Below are 23,831 nucleotides of genomic sequence, written 5' to 3'. Positions count from 1 at the left end.
GTATATTTACCTACTAGCTTTTGTGTACAGTAAGTTGTAATTTATAATTTTCAATTACAATTTGAAATATCGTCTTACTTTTCAATACTTCCACGAGATGCAGCATTACTACGATTCCATACAAGTTAAAGAAAAACTCTTAATAAACAAACATTTTGCAAAGTAACAATTGTAGAAGTACCTTCAGCAGATAGTTGATTGTAGTGGAACGGTATAAATATAACACCAACATATACATTAACCTAACTCGACACAAATTAGAACAATGTTTACATGAAAAGTGTTTCTCATCGTTATGGTTTTGAGTATTATTGACAGTTGGTTTAGTGATATTGACATTTTGATGAATACGACTGGTGGAGCACATGACTGACGGCAGACAAAAAGGGTTTAATGACAGTTAATCACGGACATTTAATCATTAGACGTCCTTAATTAACTGTGGCGTGATTAAATGTTTGTACATTGTCAAAAAGACCCTAATTTATAAAACCTCATTTTGATCGACTCAATCACACAGTTTGTATTCCGAACCTATATATTGTACTTAGGTCTATATGTATACGAAGAAAAGTTTATCAACTTGGTTTACATCATTTAATGATTAACACTTAACGAAGAGCAAGCGGGAAAAGAACTCTTTTCGCAATCAAGTTGTCATTTACAATTCCCATACACATGCCCTTCATTGTCATTTGCAAAGGGTGAAGATAAATTAAAGTTCGAAAACCAATTTTTGATTGAATAAAATAAGCTTAGTTACCATTACTACAGCAGGTTGTACTGCACATACATGTCTGTGATTGTTTGAGATATACTTACAATAAATTAACTTAATTTCATTTTGCTATTGATAATCGTTAATAGAAGAAGTAATAGTAAAGTAATAGAAGTTTTACTTTTAAAACCAATTAAATCTGTTTTAAAAAAAACAAACGATGAAGTTAAAGATTGAAACGTTTGCAATTATACTACTGGCTGTGAAAGGTAAATATATTTTTCAAATATTATACAAATAAAGTATTTCTCTATTTTTTCTTGAATTTTATTTCCAGTTAAAATTTCCTATCGGACATGTCTTATGTTTGTGAAGAAATGTGTAAAAATCTTCAATTCAAAGAGACATGATCTTTAAGACTAATGGATAGCTGTTTACCAGTAGTTGTTTTAGAAGCGGCAGCAATCACAACAGTCAGCGCTGATCCTCCGTACAATCCATTGGCAACTGGTTTCAACAATCTCATTGTAACCGCTCAGTTTCCAATACCAACTAGTTTTACTGATGCATGTTCTTGGTATTATGGAGGAGAGCTGGACAGTGGAAGTGGTGCTCAGTTTTACAATGCGGTATTTGGTGGATGTGACCCACCAGCTCCAGGCACATATGACAGCATCACTTGCACTGAACAAACAATTGATGGAACAAATCACACAATAACAACATTGACAATCACTCAACCACTTGTTGCTGGAGATATAACTTTTGAAGTGAGATGTACGACTGCAACCACACCAGGTCTTATCACTAGAACAGTGCAAGGTAAGTGGCGTTATTTATATAAATAGTTCATGAATATTTCAGATAACTGCTAAAGTAATATATGGAGCAACATTTGCATATATCATAAAATAAACAAATGCAATTAAAACAATTTAATCAACTTAAAAAAATAAAGAATCCGTAGATAAAAAAACACATGTTTGCTACACAGCATCAAAAATTTATTTGTTTTGCGAAGATGAAATCTGTTCTAATTAGAAATGCTTAAATTGTGGCAAAAATTGTTAACGTGGCTTGTATACCTCATTATTATGAAACGTAATTTTTGCATTTTCTATTTTGCAATTATTTATATTTATTTTTAACTTTTTGCACTTTTTTGTCACTTTTTTAGATCATAAATAATTACGACTTGTTGATAAATATTCCCGAGTCAACAATAGTTTGTAAGCAAACCAAACACGTGATCTAAATTGTTAAAAGTTGGTACTAAAGTATTTGCAGCTACACTTTATTGGTCTTTACTTAACGATTATGTATGGTTTATGGCAAAAATCTAAGTTTTCCTTTCAGATTGTCCATCATCTCTTTCCTATGGTGTTGTGATTACGTCATCATCTCAAACATATCAAGCCAGTGGAATGTTCAGTTGCCCGACAGGAGATTTGTTTTACTCGAATGGAACTGACCTGCCATCTGGTGATACAAAATGCTTGGCAAATGCAGAATGGAATGGTCAAAAAAATTTACAATGTAAGCATTATTTCACAGAAAACTTTATATTTGATGCTTTTTCATGAACCTTGATACTATGTTTTAGCATTTTTCAGTTCCTGTTTTAAACCCAGTAAAACCGAGAATAATTATCGTTTTAGAAAATAACTTTATTGCTTATTGCGTCATATTGCGTTGATGTGTTTTGCTAGTAAATCGTTCGCGGTCTTAACTTCAGTGGGATAAGTTTACCCTAGTTACCTTTACCTTAAACCTTTACCTCTATTTTACCCAAGTGTGGCTGCAATGCAAGCAAAAGTTAAAGAATTTCGTTTTGCACAAGAACTGTTAACGATAGGAAGCTTAAATCTTCGGGCGTTTCTTGAGTGGAATCAATTATGTTTCTTGTTTCTCGCATTGGCCGCACTTGCTTGCAACGTAGCCTACTTGTACTAGCGTAAAATAGAAACCTAATTGAAAGCTTGCAAAATTGTCATTTTATATTTCCCAAACCCAAACATTCAGTTGGCCAATATGACTGACAGAGTGTTGAAAAGCAAAGTCAAAGTTTGTTCCAGATAACCCACAACCCAGTATCTATGGTTTACTCACATCATTTGCATAACGTGTCTGAGACCTTTTTTTACTTTTGTTTTACTAATAACGATGATAATAAAGTAGGTATATTTGTATGCAAATTTTCTACATGCTTTAAACCTATATGTAACCTAAATTTGCTTTGTGTTGTTTCTATATACTTGGGTAACTTCTTTTGTTTAAACAACATTTGCAATGATATCATATAATCAAGCAAATTAACTGTTGTTAACAATAACAATCTGTTACGTAAAAGATAAAATTATCTTCATTTGATTGAAACTTATAAAAGCAAAAAATGCAAATGAAATAACGACATGTAAATGCTGTAACAAATGTAAATCGCTGAAAAAAATTCTTGTTTCATTATTGCCATTACGATATAATCCTGACATGAGAAAGTTGTTAGCAAAGCAAATTACACATCTGCCAATCAAGTTGATTGGCGGCTATTCAAAGAAATATTTTGAAAAATTGTTTAGATGAAGGTCAATAACAAAACTATAACACTAAAGTAAGTTATAAAGAAATCACAACAAGTATAAGTTTCAACTTGTTTTTAAAATTGCGCAAGAATGACCTCAGTAGTTTTTGTATTTTGTTTGGTATAAACCCACAAAAGTGGTTTCAAATTACTCTTGGAAGGTACCATATTCTATAAACACACGGTCAAGATAGAGAAGCTTTTAAGTTTGACTTTAAATAAAAACATATTTTTACATATTTACGTATTATTTTTTACAAGCTTTGCTATAAGCAAATTATATCGGACGTACGAAAATTTTATTTGGGCACTATCAAACACTATCATTGGTATAGTATCATTGGTATATCACTATCAAACGCACAACGCTTTCATTGCACAAAACCACGTATAACAAACAAAAGTATGGAATTTTGTTTCCATTTAGGTGCATCAGCCACTGCTAAAATCAGCACTGATCCTCCATACAATCCATTGGCAACTGGTTTCAACAATCTCATGGTAACTGCTCAGTTTCCAACACCAACTGATTTTGGTGATGCATGTGCTTGGTTCTATGGAGGAGAGCTGGACAGTGGAAGTGGTGCTCAGTTTTACTCAGGACTATTCGGTGGATGTGTTGTTCCATCACCAGGCACATATGACAGCATCACTTGCACTGAACAAACAATTGATGGCACAAGTCACATAATAACAACATTGACAATCACTCAACCACTTGTTGCTGGGAATATAAATATTGAAGTGGAATGCAATACTGCTACGAACACACCAGGTCCTATCACTAGGACAGTGCAAGGTAAGTTTTGTTTTATAAGCACAAGACAACCAATAATTTCTTACAAAGTTTTATTGTGAGTTTTTGCGCAAAATTATATTGTCTTAAACGGAAAAGTGTTAAACATATTTTTACCATCGTAGCTTAATTAAGAAAATAGTTGTAATAAACTAAATAAAATGCTTGGCAAAAGCGTAGATTTTCTTCATGCAAATCAATTTCTTGATTTCTTACATTATCGATTGATTGAAATTAATCCTGTTATTTCTTTTTGAAATGAAAAATGAAAATACATAGAAACTAAATAACTGGAAGCTATAGAGACATGCCAAATTATTCTGAACTATAAAACGTCTCCAACATTATGTTTTATAAAATAAATGTGTTCGTCATTGTCCAACAGAAATGTAAATCACCGACAAATCATAAACCATAAAAATGTACTTGTTTGGGAGTTAGGACTATGCTACAAAAATTGACAGGACCTGTATATTGACTTCCTCGACCTAATTCACAAAATTTTTGTTTTAATACATAAAATATTTATTATTATTTATTTATTATTAATTATTTATTTATTATTAAAATTATTATTGTTATGATAAGTAAAGTTGAGTTAAAAAGCTTTTACAGCGCTTATGCTACGCAATGTGCTTACGTTTTGCTACGTGTAAGTTCTATAAAAGTGTTTTGCACAAAGTGAGGAAATCGCACAAGTATAGGATCCAAATCAAATTGTTAGTTTTAACCAAAGTTCTCCAAGAAACAAAGCACAATTTTTCACTGAAAGTTATTTACGTCTTTACTGTATTCGCAATATACAGCCTGCTGTATTAAGAATGTTTGCATTTACAAGAAAGCTTCTCTGTTCATTGTTCAAGTACTACATTTTAAAACAACCTGTTTTAAACGTGAGCTTCAAAGCTTCAACATATGCTATGCATTCTACAGATTGTCCATCATCTCTTTCCTATGGTGTTATGATTACGTCATCATCTCGAACATACCAAGCCAGTGGAATGTTCAGTTGCCCGACAGGAGATTTATTTTACTCGAATGGAACAGCACCTTCATCTAGCAATACGATTTGCTTGGCAAATGCACAATGGTTGGCTCAAAATAATCTGCAGTGTACAGGTTTGTCACGCTTTTTACAAAACGTTCACTCATCACTCATCAGCAAAGCATACAAAGAAAATTGGCTTGTTGTTGCATGAAATACTGCCAAATAATTTGCTACACACATACTTACATTTAAACGTATTCAATTGAGAATTTTTAAATGAAACTTTACAAAGATTTCAGTGCATAATGTTTGGAGCAACTTATAATTGGAAGAATGAATAAAACAGCACGGAAATTTTAAAACATTATCACAGGAATCAGCATCATCAGCATTGAGAGTTTTTCTAAATAGAAACGAAACGAAACGTCTGCTTATTTTGTTTAGAATATTCTGAGATTTTTATGCTTTGAATTACAAAAATTAGAATTAATTTTGATTTAGGTGCATCGCCTGGAACTAAAATCAGCACTGATCCTCCAAACAATCCATTGGCAACTGGTTTCAACAATCTCATTGTAACTGCTCAGTTTCCAACACCAACATCAAATACTGATCAATGCGCTTGGTATTATGGAGGAGAGCTGGACAGTGGAAGTGGTGCTTCGTTTTACTCAGGAGTATTTGGTGGATGTGACCCTCCAGCTCCAGGCACATTTGACAGCATTACTTGCACTGAACAAACAATTGATGGAACAAATCACATAATAACAACATTGACAATCACTCAACCACTTGTTGCTGGGGATATAAGTATTGAAGTGAGATGCGCTATAGCAGTGATCATACCAGGCTCAGTAACTAGGCTGGTGCAAGGTGAGAATTTTGAAGGATAACTACAAATCGTGCTGCGTAAAGTTTCTGAAAGTGAATATGATTTTGATAAATTAAATATTGTTTGAAAGTTTTCATAATACAAGAAAAACTATTTTTCATTTGAATGCATTAAACAAAATACGGGTTCAAATATTTGTAAAAATTAACCTAATCAATGCAGATTGCCCTTCATCACTTCCTTATGTTGTTGTGATTACGTCATCATCTCGAACATACCAAGCCAGTGGAATGTTCAGTTGCCCAACAGGAGATTTGTTTTACTCGAATGGAACTGCACTGACATCTGGTGACACAGTATGTCTAGCCAATGCAGAATGGAGTGGTCAGGACTACTTGCAATGTTGGTCAGGTAAGTTAGTAGTTTGTAGGGGTGAGAGGTTATTTTCTCTTTATAAACTAAATTTTCACTCGCCACACACTTGTTAAACGAGATATTCTGTTAAACAATTTACTAGATCTACTTTTTAGCTTCCGACCCGTTAATGACTGGAAACCTGATCGTTCCTGAAGGAGATACCGCAAGTCTGGCATGCAATTATGATGAAACCGTTTTTCCTGAAGTAACATCCTTAATATTTTATTTTGATGAGATTGGATATATTGTATCAAAGGTAAACGTTTTGCGAAATTTACACACTTTCTAATTCTAATTTTGATTTTAATTACAGCACTTTTTATCCTTTTGACTAAACTAAGAATAAAATTATTCTTTTTTGTAATATATCAAAACCCTTGGTTTTACCACAAGAAAGAATCTTTCGTTTACTACAACAAGTTAATGTTAACATAGTTTATGTAACGTCTGCATTTTGATGTAATTACGTAGGATGAAATGTTTCACGTGAAACTGGAAAAGGAAGACAACATGAAAACCATATCATGTCAAGTGGTGACGTCATATACGCACATTTACAATGACACCGGACGATCCAGGGTAGAGCATGTTAACGTACAATGTAAGAAATAATTTTAACCTAAAGGTATCGTTGTTGTGGCTATTAGTGAGCTTTGTTTTTATGACATAATCATTTAAAAAAATATATAAAATTTAACGAAAGACTTAACATTAAACACAGTTTCAAAATTATTTTTTTACTTTGAAAGTTCAAAAATATTTTTATTACAAAATACAATTTTTTAAAAAAAATACCCTAATTGTTTTTATGCCCAAACATTCGAGAAAGTGTTAAAAAATTTTTTTTCTTTAGATGCTCCTTATGGAATGGAAAACATTTCTTGTAGTTGGACAATTGATAAAACTGGAATTTGTGATATTTCATTTTTTTCAAATCCCGAAATGAAATTTGTTTTTTTGTCTTTAAATGGTTGGTTTTGGCTGTTAATTTTATTCATGTTACTATTCGAAACAACTGTAAATATTATCGTTAAATTTAAAGGACCCAAGACAACATTATTGTGTATTTGATAATTTAAGGTGTTTATGTGATATTTAGTTATTAGTTTGTGTGTTAAGTTGGAAGCTTCAGTCACATATGAGATTTCAATTATGCAGATGAAGCGGTCTCTAATGATGGAAAAGATATTGTTTTCAGCAACGGCTATGAACACCACTATTTGTATACAAGGAATCAGGTAAGGGTAATACATTAAAGTAAGTGCATAACATTTGACAATATACTGCACACCATGCAATATTACACCACGCAATATATAGCAAACTATTTATCATCCGGGTTGAAATTTTTGAAATGTTCCAAATGATAAAACAATGAACGAAAATAAGTTAAAGATAAACTAACTTCACAGGTGACATCAAGTGATGAGGGAACTTACAAGCTTACTTTGAGCCATCTCCTTCCGCCATACAACTACTCAATAGAGTTTGACGTCATTGTTGTTAACATCGATCAACTTCCAACTCCAGACAAGACAGGAGCAATTGTTGGTGGAACCGTTGCCGCTGTTGCTCTCATCTGCATTACAGTTGTGCTCGCACTTTATATTACAACAAGGCAACCAACAAAAAACGGAAAAAGTAACACAAGTTAAATCAAAGGAATGATTATGGTTATAATTATAAACTATGTTTAGTTGAAAAACAATTGATAATTTTATTGATTAATATTAATATCAAGATTTATATATTTTATAACAAATTTTATATATTAATATTGCTATTGATCAGTAAGGCTGCAGATTTTGAAATTCAAATCAGAATGCAAATTTTTCAGTTCAAGTTTCTTAAGTTTGTTTCATTCTTGTAAGGTACATCCAGGATCTCACATGTCACATCACCCGAAATGTGTGAGTCAGATAATTTTAACATTATAATAAGATAAACAAATCACATTTTCAGGAAATAGCAATCTCGGAAATACTTTTACTTCAAAGTCATCGAATGCAGTACCTCGTTCATGAAATTGACCTTTCTTTCTATTTTTCTGTTTTAGTAAACGAGGCGTACGTTGAGTTTGACAACACAACACATAGCAATGCAAAGGTAACTAAGGGATTGGGTCAATTCAATCAGATTTGATGTTTCTTAGTTTAGCGCAAAATTTAAATGCGGATTTCTCTTCAGAATCAAGGAACAAATAAAGCTTATGAAGACATAGAGAAGCTAAAGGAAGGTCAGTAAAGGAAACTATCTTAAAATACGTTTGACTCGTTTCACAGCAATTTCAAATTATTTGCTGCCTAAGTGTCTGCTTAAGTGTCTGCCTAAACGAGTTATAAGTGTTTGAATACAGTATTTATCAATGTTTACAAATTAAATTTAGTTTAAATTTATAAATCTATAAATTTCTTACTTTAATTTTCTTCATAATTTAAGAAAATAGCCAGACATCTAGAAATAAGAAGTTGAACTGAGCACTGTTGTTTGTTGTAAGTCAATTAAGAAATTAAGCTAGAAAAAAATTTTTAAAGCGAGCATTTAAATGATTTCAGGCAACGATGGTTACTTGAAGGTCAATGTTGATCAATGGCAAGCTTCAGTAAGCGATAAAAATAATTAATTTTTTTTGTTTATTTTGCAATGTTTTGGTCTAAAAGTTAAATCCAAAACGTGAAGTTAAACTTATTTGTTAACAAACTTTTTTTTTGACAACTTATTGCAAAATAGAATGTATAATGGTTTTACACTTAATATTTGATATATAGCACACACACAATACCCACTTTACAAAAAGCTTAAAAATTTTTGTGTTTCGTAATACCAGGCGTCATTAATATCTACACTTTTAGACGTCAAATTATGAAAACACAAACGGAGGACAAAATTATGAAACCATCCAAGGCCCATATGGAAATGAAATCTAAAACTTCTATGGCAAAATATTTTAAGATTTCCTGTCTTTATGACATGACACAAACGTTGTTCGAAAAAAAAGAAAACTTTTATTGTTAGAACCGATATAACGTATTTGGACATGAACTACATCCACACAGTTTATATCTATTTAACCGTATATTTTTCAGGTTTGCTGTGTATGATCAGTTCTAAAAGAACTTTGCCATGATGATTAAAATCAAATGTTACTATTTGTTTGTTCATTATCATTCATTTCAATTATAGCTTTAGTTTATGATTTACTGCGGTTGACTTTTCTGCTTTCTGTTTTAATCACATATAAAAAAGTTTAATTGTTTGTCTTTATGTAGCATTGCAAAAATCCAGTCAAGTTGCTTTTCTAAGATTTTTCTCGACCAAATTGCAATGAGCTACCTCGAACATTGTGAACATTAAGTTCCACTATTTTGTCAACTTATTAAGGCAGTTTAAATCAATAAACGAACCAGGAGCAAGTCACTTTAAATAATTTACTTAGCTAAGTTATGGGTTATTTCTCTGCTGTCGAAAAATATAAACATTTTCAGAACAAGGCTTGAAAAACAACAACAAATTTAAATATTAGAACTCTAATTACGTACAGCTAAATAAATTATGATTTATTGATGAACTTAACTAGTCTGTTGCCCACAACTGGTTTTCTCATTAAAATTCTGTTTACTGCAGGAACACGAAAATTCGCATTTCCGTATCAAGCTAAAACAACAAAGTTCGAAAAGTTGTGTTTGTTTCAAAGAATACAAAACTTCAAGATTTTAATGGCATTGTGTACGGTAGCGGCACATTAAAACTGAAAAATAATTCGATTCAAGCTGATTCCTACAAAAAGTTGTTTGTTCTTCCCAGATAGCAAACAGAATGAACGTCAACTACATTTATACTTCAATGTTCAGTAGTTCACGGAACCACAAATGACCTTCTCGGTAACGCGTCGAGTGTAATGTGCACAAACCAACATGACATTGTTTGAAACATAACATGCAGGCTCTCGCAAAAGTAAAATAACATTAAAGGAAAATGTCCAAGTTTTTCAAAGAATTTAAATAATTTTGGGCTGTGGAGTATTTTTGTGGTCTTTCACGCCACAAAATAAATGTTACCATAATTTGTTTGACCAAACTGGAGATAGTGCTATTACAACTTACATGAAATCACCACCAATATCAAATAAGATTATACTGTATAACTAATACACGTTTGCTGATGTTGATCGCTTAAAGATGTATTTTGATGCAAAATTAAATGGCAAATGTAAAATTGTTGTGTTGCATTTGATTCCAAGCAGGTGACCAGAAAATAAAAGGAAAACATTATAATTGAAAATACTAAAATATTTGCTGTCAGCTGCAAAAACACAACAACAAGAAACTTTACTATGTTACATTGAACTTGCCAAGTGGTTGTTGTTAAATACATTACTTTGTATTAATACAGATCACATTCTTGAAAAACAAATTCCATCAGTTACTAACATTAAATTAAACATTAAATCTATTTCACTCACACATAAACCATTTTCACAACCTTCACCCATGCGCTGTAAATTTTAACTAAATAATCATATTCATAACTTTATGGCAACGCAAAAACTAAAACTAATAAGTTTATTGCTAACACTAACACTAACACCGCTAACACTAACACTAACACTAACACCGCTTAAAGCCATTTTATCACTAGAGCCAAAGAAATATTCAGCTTGGCACTTCCATTCAGTTACTTAATTTGCACGACGAACACAGATTGATGCACATGAGGACATCTAAATTGGTCAATGTTGCATTAGCCTGGCAAGTGGTTGAGGTTGTGCTTACATCATTTGTCGTGTAACCTTCAGCACACGAGAGTGTTCCAGCAGAGTTGAACTCGCATGGAGAATCATCGCATGTGAAGTTGAGACTGGGGTAAGCTGTTGTGTTTAAACTGCATTCTGCAATAATAGAGATTGCATGTTGAAATATCCAAGATAAATACCAAATACTATTAAATAAAATATTATTAATGAAAGAAATATTGGTACCCAATATTGAACTGCTTTCTGAATAGATAAAAAAAATAACTAAAGAATAGGTTTGGTGATAAGGTTCGAGATCAATTAATGTCGAAATTCTTACATTTGCAATTCGTTTTCAGATAATGTTACTACAAGGTGGGATCAAAAATTTCTGAAAACATTGCATGCAAATTATGTTGCATTGTGATGTGTATAGTGCAGGGCATCTCCCAATACATGTGGTATTAAATTGCAACCAGTGATATAATAATTAGGGACATATATTGGTATTGCGTCTAAGTGAAGACTATTTACTCTTTTGCTGCAAATGAAATCTTACCTTGTACATTTAAGTTGAGTGAAGTGTCGTAAATACCAGGAGTTCCAACATCAACAGTTACACCATCTTCACTGGCAAGCAATCCTTGTATGGTAAGAACAGTGGTGTATTGGTTTGAAGCAAAGGATCCGGCACTATATAGATATTTGCATTTAGTACAAACTCCAAAAACGTTGTTTTTGATTTTTATTTTCCGATTTCGTTAGCACATGGAGCAGCATAATACAACAACCATTCTATTCTTGGTGACACATTTACAAAATCTTAAAAAAGTAATAACTTGTGATATGAATTACGTGCAATGCCTTAAGACGCCATAAAGAAGACAACACATTCATAAGACCCAACAACACCCGATCTTACGGGTGAAGCAGCAAAAATTTTAAAATATGAAGCATCCCAAGTTATCAAATTTTGGTAGAACATCCCCTTAGATGTTCCTAATATGCGACTGCCCACCATACAAAATGACCCACGAAAGAGGTTCTCAAACGATGTGTCTCAACGCACAAGTGCGTGGTTTTTAAATTACAATCGCGTCTTAAACTCGCATCCACTTACCTCCACTATCGCTAAACAAAACTGTCACAAAATAATTTTTGTACTAGATGTTGATCTACACATCCTGCGCAATTCAGTCTTGAAAGCACTGGCATTGTTTTGTTACGTAGGTGTATATGAAGTTATAACCACCTCGACACACTTAATAAAGAGACCGGCAATGACTGGATGTCAGGTAAACAAGTTTCGAATAGCTAGAGCTAGGGCTTGAATGTGTGTCATTTCATTGCTTTGGGTAGATTAGTGCGTCTGGAGTTCAAATAAGTTGGGAAACAATGAACTATGCTAAAGGGCAAAGGCAATATACATACAGACCTTATATCAACTCTACTTTCATAAATAGTTCCTGTCTTAACAGCTCCAGCAGTAGCAGTTCCAGCACAGTTAACAGATGCAGTTCCAACAACAATCTTAAACAAACATTAAAAACAAAACTGAAATGAACTTGAAATGCTACGGCAAACTAAAGATATTTATCATTAATTCTTGTTTACACCATCAATTCTCCATATTGCTCCGAAAGGAGGTGATGTGGTCACGGTTGTAGTGATGTCAACATCAGACCCAATTGCTTGCATTGCATTAGATGGTGCAAGTGATGAAAAAGTTTGAGCGTTGCAGAAATGAATGTTCCATGACAGAACTGAAATTTGTTTCGATTATAATTAAATAAAGCCAAACATTCACTACTATATCAAAGAATTTATAACAACTAAAAAAGTGGCTAGACATAATTGTCATGGTCCTATTGAAGCAGTTTCTACTGCCACATTCTTCTATTGCTTGTATTACAAATACATAACAATCTTGAAAACTCACTAAAGTTATACAAATATAAATAAAATACGTACCAAGCAAGAACAAAGAAATAACATTGACTTGCATAACACATGTAATAGGTATGAATATATTTACAAAGTTAGTTTCCTAGACGTAGAACACCTGTTAAATACAAAATGAAGGACTTAAAATATATTTCAGAGGATTGTAAATATTTTACGCCACGATGGTATAACATAACACACCTGTCTTTATTCCTTTTCTGAATTACTTATTACGTCATCATCATGCAACTGTTTTAGACTTTTGTAACTTACTAGTTTAAAGCTTATCCTAGCAAATTGAATGGTTGCGTATTTCAAACTAAAAGCAACACGCCAATCTTAGTGATACCTTCAATTGCAATAATAATTATGGCCAATATTAAGGTGAAGTGGATCTTACTGCAAAAAAATCGTTTGGGCCGAAAACAATTTTCACTACAATAAATGGTGTTGGGCACTGATGTGTATTATAACATTGAATTTTATGTAAGCTTAAACAAACTTATAACAGAGATTACCTAGAAAAAAAATAAAGTAATACGTAACTCAAAAGTTGCCAAATCTTGCTTGATAAAATCTCTAAACCAATTGCTTTTTTCAAAAATGACATTTAAAAAGCGCTCGATAAAGCAAAATTATTTAGAAAAATGGTCTTCATTATAAGTACTGTTGACTTTATTATAGCTTCGCTAGAAACGGAAACTGGATCATCATTTTTTCCCACGTTCAATTGCAATATCTGCATTTTGCAGTGTGTTAGGTAAAACGTGAATCATGTGGACGCTGTTTTTCACAGATAAATGTGAAACGTGGAGGCGGAGCAAATACAGTCTTAAAAAACTCGAAGGTGAAGTTCCCATGAAGCATGCTTTACACTATGGCCAGCATGGGATAAGTTAGGATAAGTTGTTGTGTCTAGACTAAATTCTGCAAAAAAATATTTGTAAAAAGGATCAAACATTAACTACATTAACTGGAAAATCGTTGCACGTGAAAAGAATGCAGTTTAAAAGAATGAAAAAATAAACGAAAGGAAAAAAATATAGGTTATAAAATACTGTCCAAGTTATACTCTGTCAGTAAAATGTGAAGTATTATTCGAACACAAATCACGTAAATCTTCAATTTCTAATCTTTTACCATAGATAAGACAGTAAAAGCTTGCACCAGTTATAAGATATTTTGAGCGCTATATATTGTATACAGTAAATATGATTTGAGTGAAGAATCTTATAATTTGCTGATATGATGCATCCTTCTGCTTTTGCGTAATTTTGAACTGATGGCTTATATAGTACTACAATATTGCATTGTTGCATTGCATTATTATTGAATTAAAGCATCAAAATATTATTATCAAAGTTCTAAATTCATTGCTACTGTTTTTCTTGCCGCTACATCACGTACACTTTGGCTGGTAGAGTTAAGGACAGCTGGCTCCAAACGATCATAAAATATTAAAGTCGGGCAGGTGATTTCTTCCCACAACTTATAGAGTAAATATTAACTTGACCCCATAAGCCCATTAATAAAGTCTTCAAGTGTTTGTCTTCCCCTTTCCTTAAGTGAATATGTTATTGCAGCACTTTTGGTGGTAAACACCAGACAAGGAGAGTAGCAACACAACAATGTAGGAATCAGACTTAATATTCAACGGGAATAGCACAATTACCGTCAAGGTAGTAGGCCTATATGACGATACGAATAACATAAGAATGAATGCCAAAGCCCAGCAACAAGCAATCATTCCTTGCAGATATTTTTGGTTGCGCTGAGCTGATTATTATCAGTGCGACATGAGTAATTACTGTAGTTTAAACACTATTAGTGTACGCACTTGGTTGAATTCTCCGACCCGGTTATACTGCTTTTAGTTGTTTCGTTCTTGTAACGTGTTACAGTTATATCATTCATTCATTTATTTTATTTTTCGTCGTCAATGTGGGGAACGAAAAAATTGTGTTGACACAGATGATCGCAAACATATTAGTAGTTATCGACAATAATTCCCACAAATCGGATGGGAAAATGTGACATCACTCATGTCCAGCCAGATGGTTTGATCAGTTTGTCTGAATATGCATACATTAACAATGATGCATTGTAAGTACCAGGAAGAGATGAACATATCTGATGCCCGGTTTGATGTTGGAGCAAGCGATCTTGAAACTTCATTTTTTTATAGTTGGGTCTTCTTTGCCAGGGTGTGAGTAAGTCACTTTTATTCAATCCGAAGTCTTTATTCAATCCGAACGAGATAGTATTGGTGTGTCTCGTTTGTTTCTATCAAAATTAGTGTTATTGCTATTTCTCTATCAAAGTATATCAAAGTATGTTATCACTACAAAACCGTACTGACCTCGATGCTTTCATATTCAGTATGACAACTGGATAGCACCGCAAAGGTTTACTTTAATGTATCGACACTAACTTTCGCATCTGAGGCTTGCTTCTTCACATTTAACTATAAAAATGAAAAAAAACAAATCATATAAAAACACACAGGTTACCATTATGACGCCATAAATACGCATGTCCTGCTAAATGCAGATTCACTGAAACCAGATACAGAGCATACATAATTAATCGAAGAAAAAACGAAAAGACGTTCATAAATTCAGAATTTCAGTCAACTACTGCATTGTACAAAATAGTTGTAACTGTAAACAACAAGCTAGAACTCGTGATGTCTTTAAAGCTTGGTAAGCCAACAATTAGGGACAAGAAAATAAGATAACCGTGCTAGATAACAATGCAATACATTGCTGAATGAACATAATAGGCTGCTCAAAAGCAGTAAACTAGTTAAAAAAACGAAATCGCAGTCGAAAGCGTCAAAGAAAGCTTTTTCATGTCCCAAGGCAAGTGTTGACTGCGCTTGTAGAGCAATGGTAATTGACGGAAATCAAATGAAAACGTAATAACGTGACAAGATACGTAATGCATATGAGCAACAGCAACATAATTGCAGTCGCAATAAATAATGACTCCGCATATGATAGGCATAGTATTTGTAAATCATTACATTCCTCCCCCAGTTTGATTCTATTAACCGGTGTTAAATTCATTTCTAAATCCGTATTTAAAAGTAATTGGTAAACGTAAAATATACGCATATCATTTCATACAGTGACAAAGTTTTGTCTCAAAATATTTCAGTAAATTTCTCTACTTCTACAGCGTAAAACCCATTTTATGTATTTTTAGTTTGGTTTCATGCCGGGATTATGCCCCGTTGACGTCAATTAATTATAATTTAATAATTAGAATAATTATAACCGTGTCTAGCTTTATATAAAGTCAATAGAAAGCAAAAATGAAGCAGGAAAATAGAAATTTTCAAACAAGTTTTTGCAATTTTTTTACAAACTCCTTCCAATATTTCGACACATCACGGGTTGCAAACCTTTGCAATAGATATTAGGTTCCGGTTGTACATTACATGGGCAATGTTGTTGTCTTTGGAAAAGGACTTTTAACTTTTTGGTTGTTGATTCGTCTGATAACCGGAAACTGAGTTGGTTGATTATTTTAAAACCTTTAGCAAGTGGTTCTGTTTTTGCAAAGTTGGTGTCTTTGCTTCAGACCAGTTCACAACCACTCTTATCATACGAGAGTTACTTGCCAGTGAGGATGGTTCAACTGTCAGTATCTCATTTGTTTTGCTTTATGCTTCACTTCAGTTAAATGTACAAGGTATAATTGTTTTAAAAGAGATTGATATTCGCAAGTGCTTTATCATAACAAGCAGATGTAGTAGAAACCATACCAGTCAATTATTGTAAAATATCAAGGATAGAGCTCACCCATGTATACGTTCTATCAGAGTTTCCATCCATTTGAACTGCTGCTTTAAACTGCATTTTAATTTTGTCGGGATCATTTTACTCATTAAATTTACGTGAAATATGAGGTTTTCAAATGTAATTTCTACTTGATAAAATGTATCGTCCAAAGTGCATTGAAATCGAATTAGCTAAATCACAGCAAAAAGACACACAGTTTGTCTTTTGTTCCACACGAAAACAACAAATCAAACTTTCATTCTCAAGTGAGATTACACATATACACATTTTTATGAATTATGAATTCAACAAGTAAGTTTTACATAAGTGTGGCAAAATAATATTTCGCACCGTTGTTTATTTGTTTTTTGTGTGTTTTCCCACGCTTTTATTTTGTTAGTTAATTATCAGTTAGCTTTTATTCTGTTAGTTATCACCCTGGTTTATTTTGTCCACTGTCTTATTTGATTGTATTCTTTTTAGCGCCTCAGTGTTTCGATTTGGTGGAACGCGTAATTATTGCGTGACCTTTTTCGATTGGTGTCCCGCATTTGCTTCAGGCGTGAGTAGTTGCCTTCCTGAGAAAAGGTAGCCTTTGGAAGCAGTCACGTTCGAGTGTTCAGAGTGATAACCTGTCCTTTTTGTTGATCTCTCGGATCTGCTTTTGCTGTTTTTTTTATCAACTTATTATAAATGTCTGTTCGTAACTTTAACCCCAAACGGAGATGAGTTTTTAATCTCTCATGAGAATACAATCAAGCTGCATTGCACAACGTTCATTGGTTTTGAGTAGGCTGTGAAAGCGGTAGAAAACGTAGCTGGCAGAAGAAAATCTGTAACAAAGTGGCGAGCGCGTCAGGATCTACCGCCACTCCAGAGATTTCAAGTCTCATTAACCGGATATGGCTTTCAACCTGATGATGACACCACCTCGCTTCAATTCAGGTGATGATCTCGCCGAATTTTCAAAGTTTTTAATTTTTATTGCAGCAGCGTCGAAGCATCCGACGATGTAAACCTTTGTAAACCGATAAAAACCTGAAATGGAAGATCCAAGGGAAGGACAAAAATATCTGCAATATCTCTTGCAACAAATTGGTTGAACGAGCTTCCGAAGCAATCAACGGCGCAGAATTTTCTCACAATTTGCGCTTGGAGTTGATTCAACGTGTGCAACTGCTTCAGGAAGACGCGCGGAATTTCGTCTACGCGCTGAAAGCCCTCGGCGACCGATGCTACCCTCAGGATAAAAACAGTCACCTAAAGAATGAGCTACTCTATTTATGCCTATAAAGCGTGTGCACATAAAAGTGCACAATAAAGTGCATTGTGTGCAAAAAAAAGTGAATTGCATTACAAATTAATGTAATTGCATAATTGTAAGTGAATTGCATTGCATACAAAAAGTGCATTGTGTGCACAATAAAGCGTGTGCACATACATTTAAATGAATACATGACTTGCAGACACAAGAAACAAACGCAGCTAATGAAAACCTAGAGAAGCTTGAGGAAGGTATCTCGGAACATTATGTTAAAAAAACGTAAAGGTTTTCCAACAACTACAAAGTATAAGTTATAAGTTCATTGAAAAATTAGTTCACGCTGTTGTAATAAAATATGATGTCTATTAATAAAGACGTAAAACGACCATTTCTAGTTTATATCACAAAAATTTCGCCGATTTTGTAGAATATTTCATAAATATACTTACTCCGCCATTGTTTTAAAAATCAGGTTTATATTAACAGACAAAAATGGCTACTTGGAAGTGAACGTTGGTGATCGACAAACTACGGTTCGTTTCTAAAATTTTTATTTTTTTGTCTGTTTGAATTTTGTCTATGTTGTAATTTAGAAAATATTCTGGTAAAACCTGAATTTATTTTATATACTTTTACAAATACAAAATTACAGTATTTTTGAATTTATTTGTATGACATTATTGTGTTCTTGAGTATAACATTATCATCGTAAAACTAAAATCATCATAATATTCTGTTGGTATATAGCATCATTCTACAAAATTGTTGAGGTTACAATATTAAACGTCAATCAAAGGTTAGGTTATAAGACAAGTAGTAATGACGTCAGCAGTATCATCAGTCGTTTGATTAATAATGATTCAATTTCTTGTTTTAGGCAACAAATTATGAAAACACCAGAGGAGAAAAAAATTATGAAATCATCGAAGGACTTTATGATGGAGAAATATAAAACGTTAATGGCAAATTATTTTAAAAAACCATCTCTTTATGACGTATATTTTGTTAAAAAAGCACTTTCATGGCCCGGACTGAAATATAGGACCTTTGGACATGAACGACATGAGCAGACTATTAATATGATTATAAAAGTGTGTAGCGGTCAACGTTTCAACGTAGAATCAGTTCCACTTGCATTGCTATGAACCTTGCCAATTTGCTCTGGTTATCTCATCTTACTCTAGTTAGCCTTATCTTTTGCCACTGCGTGGGCTTGGAAGTTGACGTAGAAAGAATAACACTGGTCAACAAAATTTTTGTTGCATTTCTACCAACACTTGTTTTTACCTAATTTGGGGGCGCTGAATCCGAATCTGACCTTAGTTCTTTTCTGCAAGGTCTAGATTTTTCGCAAATTGCGATTTTTTTATTTTTTATTTACTCAATTCAAATTTTATGAAAATTACATGATTTGTCAAATGACGTTCTTGCTTATAGTCGAATAACCAACCTCAAAACAAAAATAGGTTCCCAGAAATTATTGTGTTACCACTAGCATTTGTATTTACAGACAATTAGGCACCAAATGTTTGAAAAAATGTTTGAAAAAAACATTTTTGCTGGTAAAATACATGTAATAAGCGATTTTTTTTTGCAAAATGACATTGAAAAGAATGATGGCAAAGTTTGTACGTTTTTTGAGTTTGCTGCTTTAATTTTATCATTTGATAAAGCAGGGAAAGTGTAAAGAAGATGATGAAAGGAAAGGACTCGTTGTCAGGATTTATAACTTTAACAAACTGTGTTATGAGACCTAGTTTGATGTGCAGGGGCGGAAAAACAATTTTGTCTCTGCTTACGATTGGGTTGTGCGTTACATTAGGCATGCCAACTTGAAATGTTTCACGTAAGGGCCGCTCCTTCTGTGTCCAATGTTTTTCACGTGCTCTGCTGTCCCACATGCATAGATAACATAAAAATTTAGTGTATCCTTTTTGCTGACCTTGGAGAAAACTAACCATTTTGAGGTTAACAAAAATGATCCAGTTGTGCTCATGTTATCTGAGCAAATCCATAACAATTCTGATGTCATCATGCCGTTTCTTTAAGACAGTGGAGTGACCAACTGGAACAGCTTCATAAACATTTTCATTGTGTAAAAAGACACACTTGATGCTGCGCTTGGAACTGTCCAAAAACAATCGCCATTGTTCTGGATCATACGAGGAGATACCCAGTTGTTCGAGAAGACCAGGTATGTCGTTGCAATATACCAGCATATTTTCCTCTGAAAAATAGGGAAGAAAGAGTTCTTCTCTTTTTCGAAAAAAGGAAACCTTTACAGATTAATCTAGAACCTGTTTTTCCTTGAGTCTGGAGGCTAAGAGCTGAGCTTCTTACTTGGACAAATCTAAATCACGTACTAAGTCATTCAGTTCTGATTGATTAAACTGCTGAACAGCTACTCTGGTTTCACCAGAAGAGTGTTCAGATTCTGTATCTGTTCTTTCAGGCCTATACTCCATTTCCATAACCTCTTCCCTTTCCGATTCAGTTTCCTCATCTTCAGAAAATGTAAAACCACTAAAGACTGGAGAAGGGAATCTATCAGAGTGCGGAACAGGTCGTATAGCTGATGGTATACTTGGATAAGAAAGCATTAGTCGGCTCTTCCTGCCAACACCTTTCATATTTACCATGCAAAAGTAGCAGTCAGTCGTGTGATCTTGGGGTTCACGCCACACCATTGGAATGCAAAAAGGCAGAATCTTCCGCTTTCCTTTTGTTCAGTCTCTGAGCATTTGTTCGCAGCTATGGCACACAATATGTGGAGACCATTTCTTATCTTGATCGCCAAGATGGATGCCAAAGTAAGCTCTGTAGGCAGGCTTCACGAACGATGTTATACTTCATCTTTGACGAAAAAGGAGTGTACACAACACTGATATAACAAAATGAATCAGGTTTATTTTTGCATTTACGAGTGTAAAATAGAGCTTATAACCTATCCTACAGCATCTATCCGCAATACCTCACTATAATCAAACTGCTTAGCTTCTTCAAACGCCCTTAAACAGCAGTAGGCTACAACTTAAAACAGCTGAAAGCTTCTATCTGAAACACTGGTACTGTACCATACAGACAGCGCACACTAAATATAAGCCAGAAACGAAAAAATTTTAATTTTCGATTGCATAAAAACTAGAGCATGCATAAAGAAACTGATTGCAGATTTGAAATCAGCATCCCAAAATTGTGTAGAATCAGTTAAAAAATCTCATGCAACAAAAAATAAAAAAAAATTTGTTGACCAGTGAATTCATCGCAATTTTGAATCCGGTTATGAGCAGTAATTTTCTTTTGACACCGTGATTGAAAGCATGTTCAGAAGCTCACATACTTTGATTTGAAACAATATTGTTGTAGTATCAATCTAATTTATCTATCTATTGTATTGGACCAATAAGCATATTTGGATATTCAAAGAAGTTTGAAGTCTGACGATTTGTATTAAGCACTGTAGACAATAAATCGGAGTCTCTCAAAGGCCGTTCGGGCTAAACCAAATAGCTCTTTCTTCAAGCTAATCGATAACACAATATTCAATAACTTGCCAACCTCAGATCGTTCAACTCGACATAAGTGAGAAGTGGCAAACTCTGCGACCACACCGCAAACCATGTCATGTCTGAGTGACGGAGTGCAACATGTACCATGCCAAGTCCACTGCCTGCACGTTTGAAACCGCACAGGACAAACTATTGCAAGATTACTACCAAGATGTTTAATAAAGTTGCCAAAACATTTCGCTCAAACAATTACGGCCGCACTATAGTTATAAAATGACATATTCAACCTGGTAAGGAAATAGTTTATGACGTTGTTAAAACGAAACTTAGCAACTCATGAACAACTTTCGTTTGGAAGTGCTTTTTATATTTTGCTTCTACGTATATTTTACAAAGTTACACTATTATTGTTAAAGACACCAGCATAAGTGCAGACGTGTAGTTTAATTGTAGGTGGTGTAGGCGGAAATAAACAGAGATATCATACAAGGAAGTGATTAAGAGATAAGTGACGATTGTCTCAGAGCTCAAACGCGTGGTAGCTATCTGGCTCAACTAGTCATGTTACAAATTATTCAAAAAGCAAAACAAATGAAGGTAGCTTGGTGAATGACTTCATTAAGATTTGCTGAAAGTCTTTCTTGGTGATTGTTGAGAAATGAAAGATTTTCAAATAGTTCTCAACTGCTTGTAACAAATACTTAGATGCAGTAGAAATGTAAAACGGATTTCAGTTAATATTTTAGCAAATGTTTTTTTGTTTTGTGTTTTAGTTTTCCAATATTTCAACACATTTCGTTGTGAAACAACGAATGTTCAAGATATAATTATATAAGTTTGGTCAGCATACATAAACGGCATTTAAAATGAAAGTGGTTTGCAGTAAGTTGTTCGCTTCTATGTATGTGGACACTGTTGACGTTTCATAGTGACTGAAAATAAAGTTTTGTCAACTTTGTTGCTGAAACAACTTATTAGCCTGGCTTCGTAACTGACTAATCTCAACATAGTTCGTCTGTCGCTTTGGCAAAAAAGGTCAAACGGAAAAGCTGAGCTTTGTGCAACAGTCATAAAGTACTTCTTATTTGTCGCTGGTTGGTGCCCTCAAGTTACTTCCATGTTTGGTGTGAAATCGTGATTTTTCCATTCCATGTTCGTTTGCCATTCTTTGCCATTCTTTGCTACTTATTTAACGTATGAACGAGGATTGCGTACTACATAGCAGCAGCCTTTTGGAGTCAGGAGTCAGATCTGTTTTCCAGTTCAACGAAACAACTCACCTCGCCATATTTTAATCACAAACCTCAATTAATCAAGTTTAATTGTTACAAATGTATTAAATATAAATTAACATGTGTTTATATTGGACCTATCCAAAATGGTAGATGTTTAACTCACCATTCAGAATATGAAAGTCTCCCCTTTCAAATTGTGGAAAAAAGCTCATAAGATTTGGTGGCTTATAGGATCAAAATCACTCGAGCATAACAATTTTCATTTTGATATTCTGAATGGTGATTGGTGAGTAGAAAGGCTTTTAACTTATCTAAATTTGCATAAATATGCTCATTGCTCCTGTTTAAAAACTTTATTTTACATAAACTAAACACTTTCTGTATCACCCAAAACTAATTTGGCAAAAGTTTGCTTTTGAACTTTTTACCTCCTTACCACGTTCAAAAGCTTAAAACTCCACTTAACAAACAAAAGAACTATATTAGGGGATTTTACCCAAGCCAAAACCTTAGACTTATAGTGAGGTTTAATAATTGAAATGTGTTTTGTTTGATTTTCTTGTAAGTAAGACATCAGCAAACATTTTTTAAAGAATTTTCCGGCCGTATTTTTTTGAAAAGGTGTTTATCTTTTCTTCAAAAATAGTTGCACACTTTATAGCCTGTAGTGTGCAGCCATACTTGGATTAGGTTGTTAGTTTTTCAAAAATGTTTAAAGGGAATTCAATTCAATTAATAAAATAATTGATTGAATTGATTTAACAATGGAATCCCAATCCCCAAGTTAAATATGTTTTTTTCCAGGTAAAAACTTTGGGCTCAATGCTAATGTGAACGGGGTCAGAATGTTAAAATTTGAGGTGGGGCAGGTTAGGCCCCGACTAGAAAGTACGACAGTTTTTAACGAGAACTTGTTCGTGCAAAGATGTAATGGCGTGCACTGAAACTTCAATTCTTAGTTTTATTTAATTATAATTTCAAGTTCAAACAAAAACTTTTTCGTTGTTTTTGTTTGTAATAAATTGGCGTAAAG

General features: G+C 33.5%; 2 protein-coding genes and 1 long non-coding RNA gene across 3 annotated transcripts; 2 read left to right on the top strand and 1 right to left on the bottom strand.

The window, feature by feature from the left end:
- Positions 1–666: 666 nt before the first annotated feature.
- LOC143445009 (uncharacterized) lies at positions 667–6,787 on the top strand. Its single transcript, XM_076943799.1, has 9 exons — positions 667–987; positions 1,172–1,540; positions 2,075–2,254; positions 3,724–4,095; positions 5,026–5,211; positions 5,582–5,953; positions 6,135–6,323; positions 6,443–6,585; positions 6,671–6,787. Exons 1-9 carry the CDS (start codon positions 939–941, stop codon positions 6,785–6,787), a joined length of 1,977 nt encoding a protein of 658 aa, XP_076799914.1. The 5' UTR covers positions 667–938.
- Positions 6,788–6,804: 17 nt separating this feature from the next.
- LOC143446909 (uncharacterized) lies at positions 6,805–8,967 on the top strand. Its single transcript, XM_076946768.1, has 8 exons — positions 6,805–6,930; positions 7,183–7,299; positions 7,488–7,567; positions 7,742–7,970; positions 8,201–8,239; positions 8,386–8,435; positions 8,517–8,565; positions 8,885–8,967. Exons 1-8 carry the CDS (start codon positions 6,807–6,809, stop codon positions 8,950–8,952), a joined length of 756 nt encoding a protein of 251 aa, XP_076802883.1. The 5' UTR covers positions 6,805–6,806; the 3' UTR covers positions 8,953–8,967.
- Positions 8,968–11,056: 2,089 nt separating this feature from the next.
- LOC143446978 (uncharacterized) lies at positions 11,057–13,121 on the bottom strand. The gene is made up of 4 exons (XR_013113999.1): positions 13,033–13,121; positions 12,497–12,824; positions 11,621–11,754; positions 11,057–11,217 (listed from the first exon to the last, which is right to left on the bottom strand). It is a non-coding gene; the product is annotated as an uncharacterized LOC143446978 (long non-coding RNA).
- Between the last annotated feature and the right edge of the window lie 10,710 nt (positions 13,122–23,831).

This window comes from Clavelina lepadiformis, chromosome 2, assembly GCF_947623445.1.
Source record: "Clavelina lepadiformis chromosome 2, kaClaLepa1.1, whole genome shotgun sequence".
NCBI classification, from domain to species: domain Eukaryota; kingdom Metazoa; phylum Chordata; class Ascidiacea; order Aplousobranchia; family Clavelinidae; genus Clavelina; species Clavelina lepadiformis.
This window is presented reverse-complemented; position numbering and strand designations above follow the sequence as displayed.